At 46.0% G+C, this 17,735-nt stretch overlaps 1 protein-coding gene across 1 annotated transcript in view; it reads left to right on the top strand.

The window, feature by feature from the left end:
- The window catches only part of DHRS1 (dehydrogenase/reductase 1), a 13,510-nt gene extending 2,334 nt beyond the window's left edge, over positions 1 to 11,176 (top strand). The window contains exons 2-8 of the mRNA XM_007949230.2: positions 1,969 to 2,112; positions 2,255 to 2,334; positions 9,247 to 9,379; positions 9,674 to 9,817; positions 10,362 to 10,431; positions 10,778 to 10,858; positions 11,040 to 11,176. Coding sequence (XP_007947421.1) covers positions 1,969 to 2,112; positions 2,255 to 2,334; positions 9,247 to 9,379; positions 9,674 to 9,817; positions 10,362 to 10,431; positions 10,778 to 10,858; positions 11,040 to 11,176 — 789 coding nt within the window. The remainder of the gene's footprint in view (positions 1 to 1,968; positions 2,113 to 2,254; positions 2,335 to 9,246; positions 9,380 to 9,673; positions 9,818 to 10,361; positions 10,432 to 10,777; positions 10,859 to 11,039) is intronic.
- The last annotated feature ends 6,559 nt before the right edge of the window (positions 11,177 to 17,735 follow it).

Here is a 17,735-nt window from a genome sequence, read left to right as displayed (position 1 = left end):
AAAAAAAAAAAAAAAAGCCCACAATATCTGTGTAGAGGAGAATAAGAGAAAAGAGCTAGAGTAAAATAATAAAGAAAAAAGTGAGAAAAATGCAAAAGGAAAAACAAGGGATAGGAAGAACCAAAAGAAAGAAAAAAATGGGAGCCAGGAAAAGGGAAGGGAAAAACCCAAAAACTAGAAGGTGGGCAGGGAAAAAGAATGAAAATAAAAAGAAAGAAAGAAAATTAATTTTAAAAGAAAACTAAACACAAATTGGAGGAGGGTGCAGGGCTGGGCACCCAAGCTCTGTCAGAGCACACAGACTGGGATGAAATTACTGCCAGCCCAGAAGGTGGGTGGAGATGGGGGATGGTCACACCTCCATTCACCGAAAGGGTGTGGGGCATAAGAGTGACAAGGGGAATAGTGAAACTTTCCAGTTGTCAGCCTCCAGTGTGTCTGAGCTGTCCTCCACAAACGAAGACTCTTTTTAGATCCCTGGGATTGGAACAAGAACACTGTTGCTTTAAATATTCAGAATGGCTGCACCCTCCGAACAGCTGAAGTCTCTTTTTCTCTTTTTCAGTTGTCAGCCAACAGTGCAGTTGTGCACACAGCCCATAGTGAAAAGGACCAATTTTGAGGTTAATTCTCAGGTCCTAAGACCACTTGGAGCTCTGGTGGTGTAGTGCCTAAGGCATTTGACTGCTAACCAGAAGGCTGGCAGTTCAAACCCACCAGCCACTCCTCAGAAGGAAGATTGGACAATCTACTTTCATAGTGATACTGCCTTGGAAACCCAAGGAGGGGTCACTATGAGTCAGATCCAACTCGACAACAGTGAGTCTGGTGTTTTTTGTTTTTTTTTTAACACCCTTGAATATATTCAAACTGTCCATGCTGTCAGAATAGCTGACAGTCTACAGATCCATTTGTCTCCTATTCACTGTTTACATTTTGATTCTTCTACTAAAAAACAAAAAAACAAACTCACTGCCATTGAGTCATTTCCGACTCATAGGGACCCTTCCTTGGGTTTCTGAGGTGGTATCTCTATGGAAGTAGGTTGCCCTGTCTTCCTTCCGAGAAGTAGCTGCTGGGTTTGCACTGCCAGCCTTCTGATTAGCAGGTTCTTATACTAGTTGGTATTTAATCCACTTCTGTATCCTTCCCTTCAAAGCTCAGGGCTCCAGGATTATCTTCTGTGTCTGTGTCAACTGGTGTCTGCTTTCATTGTTGAAGAGGGTCTCTGTGGCTTGTCTGACTATTCTGCCATCTTACTGGAAGTCCAGATCTGTATTTTACATAGTTCACACTGACTATAGTAAATAGAATTAATTTTAGGTAGAAAGACTGGAGGTCAGGTGAGCAGTCAGGCATTGCAGTAGTTCCGGCAGGAAGTTAAGAGGTGGATCCAGAGCAAGGGTCAGGAGGGTAGGGGGACTGCTCCTGAATAAGCCACCCTTCATCCTCTGCAGTTGGAGGATGGGGCACCATTTGTAGAGCATAAGGCAGAATGGGAAGTAAAAACAGTTCATGCCTAAGAGCTCTGACTTCTCAATAACCAAAGTGGAGAGATGGAGTGAGTCTAAGAGGGCTGGAGTTGTATGGCAGTTCAAGGTGAATGGTGAAGGGTGGAAGCCAAGGCATGAGAAGGAAATGACCGAGGAAAGATTATTTATTTCTCTAGAAAACTTCCCACACCTTTTTTGTCCTCAAAACATAATGCCTTGCATATGGAAAGCCTCAGTAAATGTTCATTTAAACATGAAATTCCAATCCACTGATAACGAGGTCTAGGGAGTGGGAATGAACGACCATTCCTGAAACTACTCAAATAGACACCAGAGGGCAGTATTGCCTGACATGTTCCCTCAGTTGCTACCTGTGGTGCCTTCCCAGCTCCCAAGCCCACTTTAGTTGGGGGATTGCATTATGTCTCATGCTCATGTGTGACCATGAACTTTTATCCCTTCTATCCTTCTACAGGCGCAATCCCGCGGGGGCCGCTGTATTCCTGTGGTGTGTGATTCAAGCCAAGAGAGTGAAGTGCAAAGACTGTTTGAGCAGGTGAACCAGGAGCAGCATGGGCGTCTAGATGTGTTAGTCAACAACGCCTATGCCGGGGCCCAGGTAACTTTTAAACTCTGATCCCAGCTCCATGTTTCTGACCTCCCCCTGACTCCTGAGTCCTTGGTCCCACACATTGTCCCTTCCACTACCCAACCCCTCATACTTTCCTGCCTTCAGATTATCACCCTCCCATGCCTTCTAGGCGATCTTAAACAACAGGAAGAATACATTCTGGGAAAGCCCTGCTTCCATATGGGATGATGTCAACAATGTTGGACTCAGGTGGGTATCCCCCTTGCCCCATGACAAGGGCCTGGGCTCCCCTGACTCACTAAATCAGACCAAGGGCTAAGGCTGCGGCTTTTCCCCATAAGCCCACCTCTGGTTTCCTTTCCAGCTTCCTCTCCCTTCTGTCCTATTTGCCTCACTTACCTCTGGAGTTCCTTCCAGGTAAATCTGTATGTGGGAATGTCAACTTCTGCCTTGTTTCTGTCAATAATTTTCCTCAGAACAAGCCCTTGGCCTGTCTCTTGCATTATTCCTGCCCATCCAACTTCCTTCAATAATGCACTTACAGTTTGTATTCCCAAAAATGGTTAGAGGAAGAAATTATTTTGTTAGGTCAAGAGAAGAATAATAGGAAAGAGTGAATGCCAGGTGCTCCCATCCCCACTTGCATCACCACTCCTGACCAGTAGGCACAGGTGCTCCCAGATCAGGGTAGAGAGGGCAGGGTTGTCATGCATCCACTTACCTGGCACAGGAATGAGGGGAACCATTCAAAATTGACACAGCGTATTATGTAACAGCTGAGTCCTCTGGTGGTGCAAATGGTTAACATCCTTGGCTGTTCACCGAGAGGTTAGAGATTGGAGTGCACCCAAACAAGATGTTTCCAAAGAAAGCCCTGGTGATCTGATTCCAAAAAATCAGCCATTGAAAACCCCATGGGGCACAGTTCTACTCTGACACATGTGGGGTGTCCATGAGGTGGCATAAACTCAGCAGCAACTGGTTTTGGTTTTATGTCTGTTTATTATTGTTGGAATGATCTCACTCCTTTGGATGATTAAATTACAGTTGGTTTGTCGGGATTATCTGCAAATCTATGATAAAGTGTCTAAGAACACTCATAGGTATAGTTCTGGTATTCTGATGGCAATCCAAAAAGGCAGGAATAGAATGTGATTGTGATTTCCAAAATGGAAAAAGGACTGAGGACAGAGAGAATTGGTCAGCCCAGATGCAAGAAAGAAAAACCCAAAGAGCTAGAAATTGGTAGTGCCCACATCCATAACCCTCCTAAGAGAAGTGACTTCCATACCCTCATCTCTTGCTGGTCAGGGTTTTGAGTCCACAGAGCACAGGCTTAGATCTCCAGACTCTGGGGCCTGATGAATTCTCCAAAGTTAAGTCTATTTTCTAAGTCTCAGGCAGTCCACCCGCCCCTTTCACTCCAACCCCTGCCCACACACCCATTCACTGTGTCTTTCCTCTGTATTACCTTGGGTGGGGCTTTCCTTTTGAAACTATAACTCTCTATTTGTTTATATTTGAAGGGTCCTAACTATTCCCAAAGGAGCTCTGGTGGTGTAGTGTCTAACTCATTTTACTACTAACTAGAAGGTTGGTGATTCAAACCCAGCAGCTACTCCACAGAAGGAAGACTGGGCAATCTACTTTGATAAATATTTACCTATTCCCAATGGCAAAAGAGGGAGCTGTGGTGGTGTACTGCTTAAGGCATTTGGCTGCTAACCAGAAGGCTGGCAGTTCAACCAGAAGGCTGGCAGTTCAAACCCACCAGCTGCTCCTCGGAAGGAAGATTGGGCAATCTACTTCCATAGTGATACTGCCTCAGAATCCCAAGGAGGAGTTGCTGTGAGTTGGATACGACTCAATGGCAGTGAGTTTGGTTTTTTGGTTAATGGCAAAAGATTTTTCTGATTACCAAATATGTGTGTTATATATATCTTAAAAAAAAAAAACTAAAGTCCTGTATAATCTTATTGCTCTCACCACTACTCCTTCCCTTCCTTGAGACTGTTGTTATTCTTAGGTGCTGTCGAGTCCACTCTGACTCATACCAACCCTGTGTACAACAGAACGAAACACTGCCCGGTCCTATGCCAGCCTCACAATCCTTGCTATACCTGAGCCCATCATTGGAGCCACTGTGTCAATCCATCTCATTTGATTTTTTGCTGAAACTCCACTTTACCAAGCATGATATCCTTCACCAGGGAATGGTCCCTTCTGACAGCATGACCAAAGTGAGATGAAGTCTGGCCATTCTCGCTGTCAAAGAGCATTCCAGCTGCACTTCCTCCAGGACACATTTGTTTGTTCTCTTGGCAGTCCATGGTACTTTCAGTATTCTTCCCCAACACCACAACTCAAAAGCATCAACTCCTCTTCAGTCTTCCTTGTTCATTATCCAGCTGTCACATGCATATAAGGCAATTGAAAATACCATGGCTTGGGTTAGGTGCACCTTAGTCTTCAAGGAGAGATCTTTGCTCTTCAGCACTTTAAAGAGGTCTTTTGCAGCACATTTGCCCAGTGCAATATGTCATCTGATGTCCTGACTGCTCTTTCCATTGGTGTTGATTGTGGAACCAAATAATATGAAATCTTTAACAACTTCAGTCTTTTCCCCATTTATTGCGATGATGCTTATTGGTCCATTTGTGACAATTTTCATTTTCTTTATGTTGACATGTAATCCATATTGCAGACTGAAGTCTTTAATCTTCATCAGTAAGTGTTTCAAGTCATCCTCACATTCAGCAAGCAAAGTTGTGTCATCTGTGTATTGCAGGTTGTTACTGAGTCTTCCTTCCAATCCTGAAGCCACACTCTTCTTCATATAGTCCAGCTTCTTGGATTATTTGTTCAGAATACAGATTGAATAAGTATGGTGAAAGGATACAGCCCTGATGCACTCCCTTCCTGATTTTAAACAATGTAGTATCCTCTTGTTCTGTTTGAGTGACAACCTCCTGGTCTGTGTACAGGTTCCTTATGAGCACAATCAAGTGTTCTGGAATTCCCGTTCTTCTCAAGGTTATCCATAATTTGTTATGATCCACACAATCGAATGCTTTTGCAAAGTCAATAAAACACAAGTAAACATCTTTCTGGTATTCTTTGCTTTCAGCCAATATCCATCTGACATCAGCACTGCTATTATCCCTCATTCCATGTCCTCTTCTGAATCAGCTTGCATTTCTGGACATTCTCCGTCAATATACTCCTGCAACTGTTTTTGAATTATCCTCAGAAAGATTTTACTTGCATATGAAGGAAGGTTGGGCAATCCTACTTCCGTAGTGATACTGCCTGGGAAACCCAAGGAGGGGTTGCTGTGAGTCGGGGCCAAATCGATGGCACATAACAACAACAACAACAACATGATATTAATGATATTGTTTGATAATTTCCACATTCTGTGGGAATGGGTACAAATATGGATATGTTCCAGTCAGTTGGCCAGGTACCTGTCTTCCAACTTCCTGGCATAGACAAGTGAGTGCCTCCAGCATAGCATCCATCAGTTCCTGGAGCCTGGTTCTTTGCCAATTCCTTCAGTTCAGTTTTCCTTCCTCCTTCAGCACCACTGGTTCTTTTTCATATGCCAACTTCTGAAATGGATGAACACTGACAAATTCATTTTGGTACAGTGACTCTCTATTCCTTCCACCTTCTTTTGATGTTTCCTGCATCATTCAATATTTTGCCCATAGAACCTTTCAATATTGCAACTCGAGGCTTGAAGTTTTTTTGTTTGTTTGTTTGTTTGTTTTCAGTTCTTTCAGCTTGAGAAATGCCAAGTATGTTCTTCCCTTTTGGTTTTCTAACTCCAACTCTTTGCACATTTCATTATAATAAATGACTTTGTCTTCTCAAGCTGCTCTTTTAAGTCTTCTGTTCAGCTCTTTTATTTTGTCATTTCTTCCATTTGCTGTAGCTACTCTCTGTTCTAGGGCAAGTTTCAGAGTCTCTTCTGACATCCATTTTGGTCTTTTCTTCCCTTTCTGTCTTTTTAATGACCTTCTGCTTTCTTCATGGATGATGTTCTTCATGTCATCCCACAATTCCTCTGATTTTTGGTCACTGGTGTTCAGTGCATCAAATCTATTCTTTAGATGGTCTCTAAATCTGTGGACTTGTTTTAATTGTCTTCAGCTTCAACTTGAACTTGCATATGAGCAGCTGGTAGTCTGTTCCACAGTCAACTCCTGGCCTTGTTTTGGCTGAAGATATTGAGCTTCTCCATCGGCTCTTTCCACAATGTAGTCAATATGATTCCTGTGTAACCATCTGGCGAAGTCCACCACTCGTCTCTCAGTTTGTTGCACTGTGGTGGCTTGTGTGTTGCTATGAGGCTGGAGGCTATGCCATTGGTATTTCAAATACCTGCAGGGTCACCCATAGTGGACAGGTTTCAGTGTAACTTCCAGACAAAGATTGACTCGGAAGAAGGAAGGGGCCATCCACCTCTTAAAGAACTGGCCAGTGAAAACCTTATAAATAGCAGTGAAACACTGTCTGATATTTACTGGCAATCTTTTTGAATAGCCCTGAAACATTGTCCGATATAATGCCAGAAGATGAGCCCCTCAGGTCACAAAGCACTCAAAATACTACTGGGGAAGAGCTGCCTCCTCAGAGTAGAGCTGACCTTAATAATGTGAATGGAGTATAGCTTTCAGGACCTCCATTTGCTGATGTGGCATGACTCAAAACAGGAAGAAACAGCTGCAAACATCCATTAATAATCAGAACATCGAGTGTACAGAGTATGAATCTAGGAAAATTGGAAGTTGTCAAAAATGAAATGGAACACATAAAGAGCAATATCCTAGGCATTAGTGAGCTAAAACGGACTGGTTTGGCCATTCTGAATCAGACAACCATATGATCCCCTATGCCGGAAATGACAAATTGAAGAGGAATGGCGTGGCATTCATCATCACAAAGAATGTTTCAAGATCTGTCCTGAAGGGCAGTGCTGTCAGTGATAGGATAATATGCTTATGACTACAATGAAGGCCAGTTAATACTACTATTATTCAAATTTACGCACCAACCACCAAAGCTAAAGATGAGGAAATTGAAGATTTTTACCAATTTCTGCAGTCTGAAATTGACTAAACATACAATCAAGATGTGTTGTTTATCACTGGTGATTGGAATGCAAAAGTTGGTAATAAAAAAGAATCCCCAGTAGTTGGAAAATATGGCCTTGGTGATAGAAATAATATTGGAAATTGCATGGTAGCATTTTGTAAGACCGACAACTTATTCATTGCATTTTCCTTGAGACTGATACTATTAATTGTCTAGTATATATTCTTTCAGATTTTTCAAAGAAATACCTCTCTTTTATTTTTCTAATATATACTCACAAAGTAGTCTATTGGGAAGATGTAGCATTATTTCTTTATCTAATCCATATTTGTGGCAATTGAGTTGTTGCCCAATTTTTACCAATTAAATAATACTCCTCCCCTGGATGCCTTCAAATTTGAATATTTCTATAGAGTAACTTCCAGCAGTGCAATTCTTGAGGCAAAGACTACTCACTTCTTAAAGAGTTCATACACATTATCTAATTGCCCTCTGAAAATACCCCACCAATTTATAATCACTTGATAATGAAGGAGAGTATCTTCCCCATGTCCTCAGCGGTACCAGACATTATCAGGTTTTCAGTCTTTTCAAAACTCTAATAAGCCAAAAATAATCTCAAAGTTGTTTTAATTAACATTTCTTTACTAGGGGTTGAGCTATTTTTTTTTATTATTTGTATGTTGATTCTTCATTCTTTAATGAATTGACATTTGTATTATTACATTAGTCATCTTTTCATGCTGGTTTATAAGAGAGCTTTGTAGAACAAGATTTCTTTGACATAGGAATTTGTAAATATCCCCCAAAATCTATTAATGTTTTGCACACAAGCTGTCCTCACACTTTATATATACATAAATACGTGTGTGTATATGTTTTTCTTTTAAGAAGTCAAACCTGTCAAACTTTTCTTCTATAAAGAAAAAAATTTTTTTGTGTGGTGTAATGCTAAGAAAAGCTCTCCCTACCCTATTTATAAACACCTTCACCCATACTTTCTTTTAGTACTTCTGTGCTTTCATTTTTTATATTCAAATACTTAATCCTCTTGGCATTCATTTTGAAGTCATAAATGAAATAGAAAGCCAATGCCCTCCCAGTGCCCCACCGTGGCTGGCCAGTCCTCCAGAATCTATTTATTGAATTATCCATCTTTCCACATTGATTTGAAATGCTGTCTCTGTAGTACATTGAATTCTTATCTACACTTGGATCTAATTACTGATTTTTTTGTTTCATTGATTTATCTGCCTGCTGTAATACCAATACTGCATGCTTTCAACTATCGTGTCATTATTGTACATTTTAACGTGGAAGGGGGGACACATCCGCCCCACCCACAAGACATTATTCTTTTTCAGGATTTTCCTCGCTATATTCTCAGTTTATTCTTCTTTTGATTATTTGTCAATTACTACAAAATATCTTATCAAGATATACATATAAGCTTTAATTGAATGGATGGATTGACTTAATTAGAATTGATGTTTTACATGTTGATTCTTACCTTCAAACAATTATGTCTGCACTTGTTCTTTTATATTAGAATGTTACAGTTGTTTTTCCATGTATTTCCTATACATTTCTTAAGTCTCCCCCCTACCCCAAGGTATTTTATGTTTGTAATTTCTACTATGACTTTTATTTCATTCCATGCAAAGATTATTGTTTCTTCTCTGTCACTGGTTGGTTTTTATGTTTTCTTCTCAGAATTGGCCTTATTTCCCAGGTCTGCAACCTCCCCTCTGCTAACTGCAGCCACTAGAGGGCAGAGGATGCTGCTGAGGGGCTGCAGTGCTCAACCCAGCACTGTTGTTGTTGTTGTTGTTATGTGCCGTCAAGTCGGCCCGACTCATAGCGACCCCTCCTTGGGTTTCCGAGGCAGTATCACTATGGAAGTAGGATTGCCCAACCTTCCTTCCGAGGAGTGGCTGATGGGTTTGAACCGCCAGCCTTCTGGTTAGCAGTCAAGTGCTTTTAGCCACTATGTTACCAGAGCTCCTCAACCCAGCACTAAGCAGTGCTAACTCCTCTTGCTTCCCCTGCCCCATTTTCCAGAGGCCACTACTTGTGCTCAGTGTATGGGGCACGGCTGATGGTACCAGCTGGCCGGGGGCTCATCGTGATCATCTCCTCCATTGGGGGGCTGCGCTATTTCTTCAACGTCTCCTATGGTGTGGGCAAAGCTGCGGTGAGGATCCAGAGGCACAGGGCCCAAGGACGGGGAATGGGGCAGTGATGTTACCCATGGCTTGGGAATGATAAGGCTGGCTGGGCCTCAGCTCTCCCTCTGTCCCTCCATGGACAGTTCCTTTGCTTGGGCTCCTCTGCATTGGCCAGAGCAGCATCCTGCTGGAGAAGGTGGGCAGCTGAGCCCTCAGCTCCTGTGAAGGGGAGACGGCTGGGCATCTCCAAGGAGAGCAGAATGGGAGGGGGAGGAAAGTGACATGGCCCTGGAACTCACCTTGCCTCCTTCCCTCCACAGTGTGACAGGCTGGCTGCTGACTGTGCCTATGAGCTATGGCACCATGGGGTCAGCTACGTGTCTCTGTGGCCAGGGCTGGTGCAGACAGAACTGCTGAAGAAGATGGCCAAGGAGGACTTCACCGACGATTCCCTGCTGAAGCAGGTTGGCAAAGGGAGAGTGAGGGAGGCAGAGAGTGCAGAGGAGGCAGCCTCTCCATGCACAGTGCCAAGACAAGAACAAGGACACAGGAATAACTACTCCTGCTCGCCGTGTGCTTACTGTGGCCAGGCCGGGGCTGAGCCCTGTATACACTATTTCCTTTCATCCTGTAAGGGAGATAGTATCTCCATTTTACAGATGGAGAAACTGAAACTCAGTGAGCATAACAAAGTTGCTCAAAGTCACATGGGTCATAAATAGAAAGGCTTATTGGTAAAGTGGAAAAGTTGTCCAGCTCTGAAGCCCAGGCTCTTCACTCAACTACTGACTGAGAAGGTCTAGACGCCAGTCAGACCCCTAGATCCTCCTCCTCAGGAAAGACAGTGGGTCTTGGTTCCAGGGTACAGGCTCATTTGGATGTAGGGGAGGAATGGTTCCTGCAAATGGAGCAAAGAGGGCCCCTCCTGGAACAGAAGCTGAAAGTGGGGGAGACATTTGGGCAGTACTCTCAGATGGTAACCTTTTACTTCTGTGTCCTGTGTTTCAGCTCAATTCTGAATTCTCATCTGCAGAGACCACAGAACTGAGTGGCAAATGTATTGTGGCACTGGCAACAGGTGAAGAGGTTGGGGCAACAGGCCACAAGAAAGGGCATGGAGGACCTGCCAGGCACTGGCAGCAAATGCTGGATCCTGGTTCAGGAGGTGGTTGAGGAATAAACCCTTCTTTTCTCTGACCTCTGGAGATCTAAAGGGTCAGGATTCCCAGCGTGAGCTTTGGAATCCTTAGAAATTGGCCCTAGGTGGTGTGGCTGGGAGCCAGAGGCCCAGGAACCTTCCTAGGAACAGAGAGATACAATTCTGGGATCCTGAGCCTGTGTCAGCAGTACCCTGTCTTGTTGAGTCCAAACCCTGTCACCCTGTGCCACTCCCATGTCATCTCCAGCTGTATGTGTGCCCACAGACCCTGATATTCTGAGCTTGAGTGGGAAGGTGCTGCCGTCCTGTGACCTTGCTCGACGGTACAAACTCCGGGATGTCGATGGTAAGAGCTCTAGGCCCAGCAGCCAGCCTTGACCTCTCTTCCTCTGTTCCCTGTTTACTCCTCCTCCCTCACTCTTGCCCAATCTCTTCCTTCCTCACATCGCACTGTCTCTTCAGGCAAGATTGGGGTGTCCAAGGGGTAGGAGATGAGGATCTAATCCTCCTCTTCTTCCTGTTCTCAGGCCGCCCCGTCAGAGACTATCTGTCTATGAGGTCCGTTCTCAGCCAGGTCCCCAGCCTGAGCTGGTTGGCCTCCTGTTTTCCTGGCTTCCTCCGCATGCCCAAGTGGATTTTGACCCTCTACACTAGCAAGTTCTAACGCTCCTGGACTGGGGTCACCACTCTACATCTCCTCAGCCAGGCCAGGGATGGGTTTGGCCTGTCTCAGGGGAACAAGGTAGCCTTTCTCACCTACCCAGATCCTTGGTATGAAGAGAACATCTCTGTTGTGGGTCTGTAATGAGCCCTGGGACCCTTACAAGTGCCTTCTGCCTTGCCTTTCCTTGTCCCAACAGTTTACTTCTTGCCTCTATTGAAATGTGCCTGGGGGCTAATAAAGGTCTCGTTTCTCCTTTAACATGTTTTTGAGTGCTCATTTCATGCTCCACAAATGGTACTTGGAAGAAACACTCAAAGATGTGAGAAACATTTAAGTTCTTAGGGACTCTGTCCCTAAGACAGTAGCCCTTTTTTCCAGACCCGTTCCTGCTGTTTTCCGTGTACACAACCAGAGGCAGGAGCACAGCCCAGTCTTCTGCTGCTGTCCCACCGCTTCACTCCTCACCTCTTCAGGGAGGCCTGCTATCTTCCAGCTGGGCCTGATCAAGCATGGGCAGATTCCCCAGTGTTTGTCATTTCCTGAAATTTAGGAGAAAGATACTGCCCAAAAGCAAGTTAGAGGCAGAGACAGAGGAGCCGCCGATGGCACTGACATTCATTTCCTTCCTGTCTATATGAGTACCACCTGAATTGCTTTCTGCAGAACTGACTGCAGGAGCCCTTTTGGGCTATCTTTCCTGCTCAGGGGCTTGTCCTAGTCTGAGTCAGTGACAAGGGCTGTGTTCCAAAGAGGAGCCAAGCACCATTCTGAGGGAGCCTTCCAGCTAGCAGCCCAGATGACCATGCAAAGTGATGGCTGGCTGGTGTAAATCAGAAGGACAGAGAACAACCACCTGCCTTCTAAGTCTGCAGGGTGAGAGCTGAGGCTCCCTAAGGCTAGCCACAGTGCCTGAAGTAGTCATGGCTTTCCTGGTGCTTTGTGCGGGCAGCCCCCATTTACTGTTCCAGTAGTGTGCTGGAGAGCTCCCTGGCTTGTTGGACACTAAGGGGTTGGCTGAGATGCAGCTCCCATTCCCACTGAGCAAATCAAAGGGCTTCTCCAGTCCCCTGAAAAGGGCTAATCCTCCAAAGGAGCCCAGAGAAGGGGGAAAAAGAGATACTTTTGTTTTGCATTTTATATTTTTTTAGTAGGTAACATTCAACTAACTCAGAATCTAAAAGGTAAAAAGAATGAAGAGTCTTCCTCCTATCTCTGCCCTTTAGCCACCAGTCCCCAACCCAGGAGCAACCAGTGCAACATGTCCTTGGGTAACCACAAAGAAAGCCTTTGCCTGTGTAAGAAAAGACCTAAACATATTCAGAGGAGAATTGTCTATGATTCTGGGTCTCTCTCTCTACCTGAGAGGTTGTATTTTCTCTGAGGTCTACTCTAGGAGTCCCTGAGTGATGCAAACCAGCTGAAAAGTTGGCAGTTCAAATCCATCCAAAGACACCTCAGAAGAAAGTCCTAGCAATCTGCTTCCAAAAGGTCACAGCCACTGAAAACCCTGTGGAGTTCAGTTCTACTCTGAAACATATGGAGTCACCATGAATTAGAATAGACTCAACAGTAACTTTTTGTTTGTTTTTTAAAAGCCTTATGGAAACAATCAGTCCTAGTGACTGGTATACTACACGATCAGCAGCCTGTACGACTATGAGACCAGAAGAACTAGATGGTGCCTGGCTACCACTGTCAACCACTCGGGGGATCTATGTAGGAGATCCTGGATAAAAAGGGAGAACAATATGGAACAAAACTCAAAATCATTTTGGGGGGGAAATGGGGGGGACCAGGTTTGCTGGTGTGATAGAGCCTGGTGGAACCACTGAGACTATGGCCCCTTCAGGTCTGGAATTGAACCTATACCTGTGGCTTCAAGTCAAACAGTAGACAGGCATATGAGTTGAACATTTACCTGAGGTAGATATACTCCTTGGAGAGAACAATCATGGAGAGAGAAGGGCTGTTTATGCACAGGGAGACAGCTCAGGAGGCAGGGGTGCATGGAGGGATGGACACAGGGAAGAGGTAACTATCAGGAGGAAGTGGGAGGGGAGCTGTTGCATTGGAGTGAATTGTAGTCAATGACATGAGACAAAGTATATGTGAACTGCTGTATGGAAAGTGAATTTGCTCTGTAAATTTTCACCCAAATCACAATTTTAAAAAAAGCCTGTCTAGCCCTTGTTTTCCACAGTTTTAAGTTAGGCATCAGCCCTGGGCCTGGAGCCCCACCCCTTCCTAAGTTCTTATCCAGCTACTCCTATCACTAGAAGCATCCCTACTCAGCCAGCAGGGAGGTTAATAGAGAAAGCATGATAGTTTAAGGAGTTGAGAATAATGGCCCCACAGTTTAATGGGCAGGAAACCGGCCCAAACAGCCCTGCCCAGCTGTGGTCTCCACCTAGAAGTGGACTTAACACCATGTCTGTGAGATGCATATCACACCTGAAGTGAGATTTCCTTGAGCAACCACTCAAGGGTTGGGGTATCCAAATGAGGCAGCTGCAGAGCTCTTTCCCCATGGATATGAGCTCTGGCCAGCTCTGACCTGCATTAACCAGAAAGGATGACCAGGGATGGGTCAAGGAATCTGAGGTTCCAGTTTTCAGAACAAGTCACTGAGGAGCAGTTAACATTGCCTCCTGAAGGTCCCTTTGGACCCATGAATAGGGAAGGAAGTCCATAGCAGGAAAGAGGAGTGGTGAAGTGAGGTGAGTGACTTCAGGTGGGAGTTTAGGCAGAGTGAATAAGAAGCATGCATGAGGGCCCCACAGGAGCCTGGGCCCAATGGACAAATCAGGGCAAGGTGGCTGGGCCCAGAGATGCCATTCTTCCTTCCTCATCCCCTCCCACCCACCCATGATCCCCAAAGGCCTTGGCATGTCTGAGGTATTATGTGAGGCATCTGTTCCCTTCATTTGCTTGGCCTCCTATCCCTAGGGAAACACCCCACCACCACCCACCACGGTGACCTCAGTAGTCACTTTGCTACAGCCCCTTCCTCCACCACATCTATCCCTGTCCTCAATCCCCTAGGTTGGTCCATCCCGCCCAACAAATCACCTCCTCCCTGGGCCCTTTTGCCCATGCCTTCTCAGCTTCCTATCCTTCCCCGACCCTCCTTGCACCTCAGCACACCCTCACCCACCCTCCCTGCTAGCCTCTCCACTTCCTGGTTTCCCCTCCCATGCCTGGTTTCACCTCCCTGTGGTTGTTACAACATTCCTATCCCTGCCATTCCCTATCAAACCCATGCTTTTCACCTTCCAGTCATATGTTGTGGTTGTTAAGATTACATGACAACTTGGCTGGGTGTGACTGAGTGGCTGGGCAGCTGGATATAGTATTCCCCATGATGAGACTGGTACTTAACTCCATGGTGGAATCTACTGTGAGCAGCTGAGTAGCTGCCTTATGGATGTGGTCTGCTTCTAGTATATACGAAGTTTTGAGAAAGGTCCAGTATTTTTGGCAAGCTTGAATCCTGCGCGTAATAGAGTTGTTATTCAGCAGCCTGCCATGTTATCTGCGGATCTTGGGACTCTTAACGGACTTGATTGAATCAATGGCTTGCCTTGTGATTTGGTGATATCGGGGAAAAATGCCTTTTTATTTGTCGACCCTGGGTTTGTCAGCCTCAGCATCCAGAAGCTGCCTGAGTGAAGAAAGACTCCAGCTTCAGTGGCCAGGAGCAAGAGACAGAGCTGAAGCCCAAGGTCAAGGGGCTTTCACCCAGCCCCTAGAGCCTGGCACTTTGAACTCAGACTTCTAGCCTCGAAAACTGTAAGAGAATAAACTCCTACTTGTTAAAGCTATTCCACCTGTGGTATTTTCTGTTAGAGCAGCACGAAGTAACCAAAACAGTTGTGTTTGCCACATCTGCCTCAGTGCCCCTGGATATGTGCTCTGGGTTAGACCCTGGGTAAAGAGGGGCAGAGGCTCAGGGGCAGAGGCTATCAGCAAGTCTTATGAGACAAAGGGCTGGCTTTCGGTCTCAGATTGGTTCTAGGAGTCCCTGGGTGATGCAAACTAACTGAAAGGTTGGCAGTAGAACACACGAGAGGACCAGAGTGGGAACTCAAAGAAGCAGGAGATAATTCACTAGGCTCACCTCCTCCCCAGACTGGTTTCACCTCCCTGTGGTTGTTACAACATTCCTATCCCTGCCATTCCCTATCAAACCTCATCTCTGTCTTAGTTTCTTCTTCCAGGTAACCATGGTCAGCACTCCTGACCACCTGAGTCTTCCTTTTCCCTCCCTGACCCCCTTGGTCACCCCCACACATATGCCTGTGGGTACCCTAATCCAGGGTCATCTTGAGGGCCTTGTGGCCACCAGTTTGACTAGCCTGACCCGGCTCATGTTGAGCTGCAGAAGAAGCAGGAATCGTCCAGGATTGAGCCAGGGCTAACTAAGGAGGGGCAAGGGCTGGGTCGTAATGCCTGTTGGATGGCCTTGGTGGGAGAGATGCTGCTGCCTTTGGCACCAAGGGGCATCAGGGAACTCAGCAGAGGGCCCACAGTAGGGGTGAATAGTTGTGACCAGCCAGGGCCAGGTGAAGGCCAAGCTCTGAGCAAGGTCAAGGGACCTCAGGGCCTGCCTGAACTTGTGTGCCAGAAGCAGAGAGAAACTGGAAGTTTAACATAATAATGGGGGAATCTGAGAGAGAAAAGAATCCTTCCTCAGGCCTTTGGATATGGAGGAGCCTGCAAAGAAAGCTAAGGAGAAGGCAGAGGAAGGAAGTAGATCAACTTTGTGCAATTTTTCTTGGCCAGTATGAACACAAACGCCCCTATCTGCAAATGGGTAGATCTTGGTTCCTCCCTCACTAGAGAGGTGGTTCCAGAAGAAACAAGCAAGCCAAAACTCAATAGATAGATACTGCCCAGCAGGTAGGTGTGTCTGTCCGTAACTGGTGGTGCCAGCATTCTCTGAGAGGCTTGTGCAAGAGTTGCAAAGGTGACTTGGCCTTGGAGTTTGACTGTCAGCTTAACACGGTGAGCCAGCTGGACTCCTATCACTGTAGGGGGTGAGAGAATTAACGCTAACTGAACTGCAAGGACCTCAACACTCAACTGAAGTCTTAGTTCATTTTTTCATCTACCGGATGAGATAAGTACTATTGCCCCCATTGTTTACAGCTGAGGAAACTGCCTCAGAAAATTAACTTGGCCAACTTACAAACCTCAACAGAAGGAACCTGGATTTGACCAAATATGTGTAACTCCTGAGTGCAAGCTCTTTCCCCTGCGTCATGTTCCCTCTGCTTGTTTTTTATCTTTTTTTTTTTTTTTTGCGGGGGGAGGGGGAGCGGGAGGATAAGGAGCCCTGGTGGTGCAAACAGTTAAGCACTCAGCTGCTAACCAAAAATTTGGCAGTTCAAACTCACCTGGTGGCTCCAAGGGAGAAAGACCTAGCAACATGCTTCCAAAAGTTTACAGTCTAGAAGACCCTGTGGGGCAGTTCTACTCTCTCACATGAGGTTGCTAAGGGTCAGAATCACTCTATGGCACCTAACCCTAACAACAACAGGGAGGGGAGCAACAAGAGAATTATTTTTGGCAGAGGGAAGTTTGGAGACCGGGCAAAATAATTAAAGCAATCCGAAGCTCACTGAGCCCAAGGACCTCCTGGCCAAATTCAGCAAGTTGCCCTGCTCTGAATTTGACCACACTCCCTCTGTTCTGCACTTTGCATAGGCTGTTTTGATCCCTGGAGTGCCACCCACTTCCTACCCAACCACCCACTGTCCCATTTCTACATGCCAGAATTCATTCCCCAAGGACCATCACAACCTTCCAGAGTTTCTCCTTGTTTCTTCTGCCATTACTCTTGCTGCCTTCTGAGGAAACCTCCTCCTATGACACTCACCTGGCTCTTGATTGGTATTACATTATATATGTCCTCATCATTTCCCCCAGATAGAAGGTGACACCCCACCCCCAGGTCCTGTACTGGGTCTTGGACCCCTCATTTCCCCCATACAGAATCTTTGAACCCTGCAGCACAGAACTGAACCAGAGTGTGGCTGAGCTCACAGACACACTGGGACCCACTGGTGAGGACCCCACCCTCCCTCTCTCAAGGTAGGTGGTCTGGGCCAGCCTGAAGGAGTGTTAGTGTCCCAGAATTGGCCCTCTCAGGACTCTGCCTCTAGTGTTCACCTTCTTGGCCTCAACCTCACACACCATATCTCAGCCTCCATGCTGCCAGCTGCATGGACTAGGGTCTAGGAGAGGACTTCCCAACAGGGTGGCCAGCTGTGGGAGCCGTGGCACCTCTGTAGGGGTTGGCCCCTCAGGAGCTTGGCCAACCCTAATCATGCTCCCTGAACCTCAACTCCAGATCTTCCCTGTCCTACCCCACCCTCCAGTCTGGTGTGCCAGGGTACAGAGCTCAAGCCTGAGTCATAGTGGGTGCACAGGGGACAAGGACACACAATAGTGCTCCTGTCAGCAGTTCTAGACATGCTCCTTTACTCTGATTCTGAGATCCCATACCACTCCTATACTCCCTCCCAGTGCCTTGAGGCCTGGAGTGCAGCCACCCCCC

This window comes from Orycteropus afer, unplaced genomic scaffold (genome assembly GCF_000298275.1).
Source record: "Orycteropus afer afer isolate SDZICR_OR568_19922 unplaced genomic scaffold, OryAfe1.0 scaffold00243, whole genome shotgun sequence".
Lineage (NCBI taxonomy): Eukaryota > Metazoa > Chordata > Mammalia > Tubulidentata > Orycteropodidae > Orycteropus > Orycteropus afer.
Note: the sequence above shows the minus strand (reverse complement) of the source record. Positions and strands in the feature narration are given on the sequence as shown.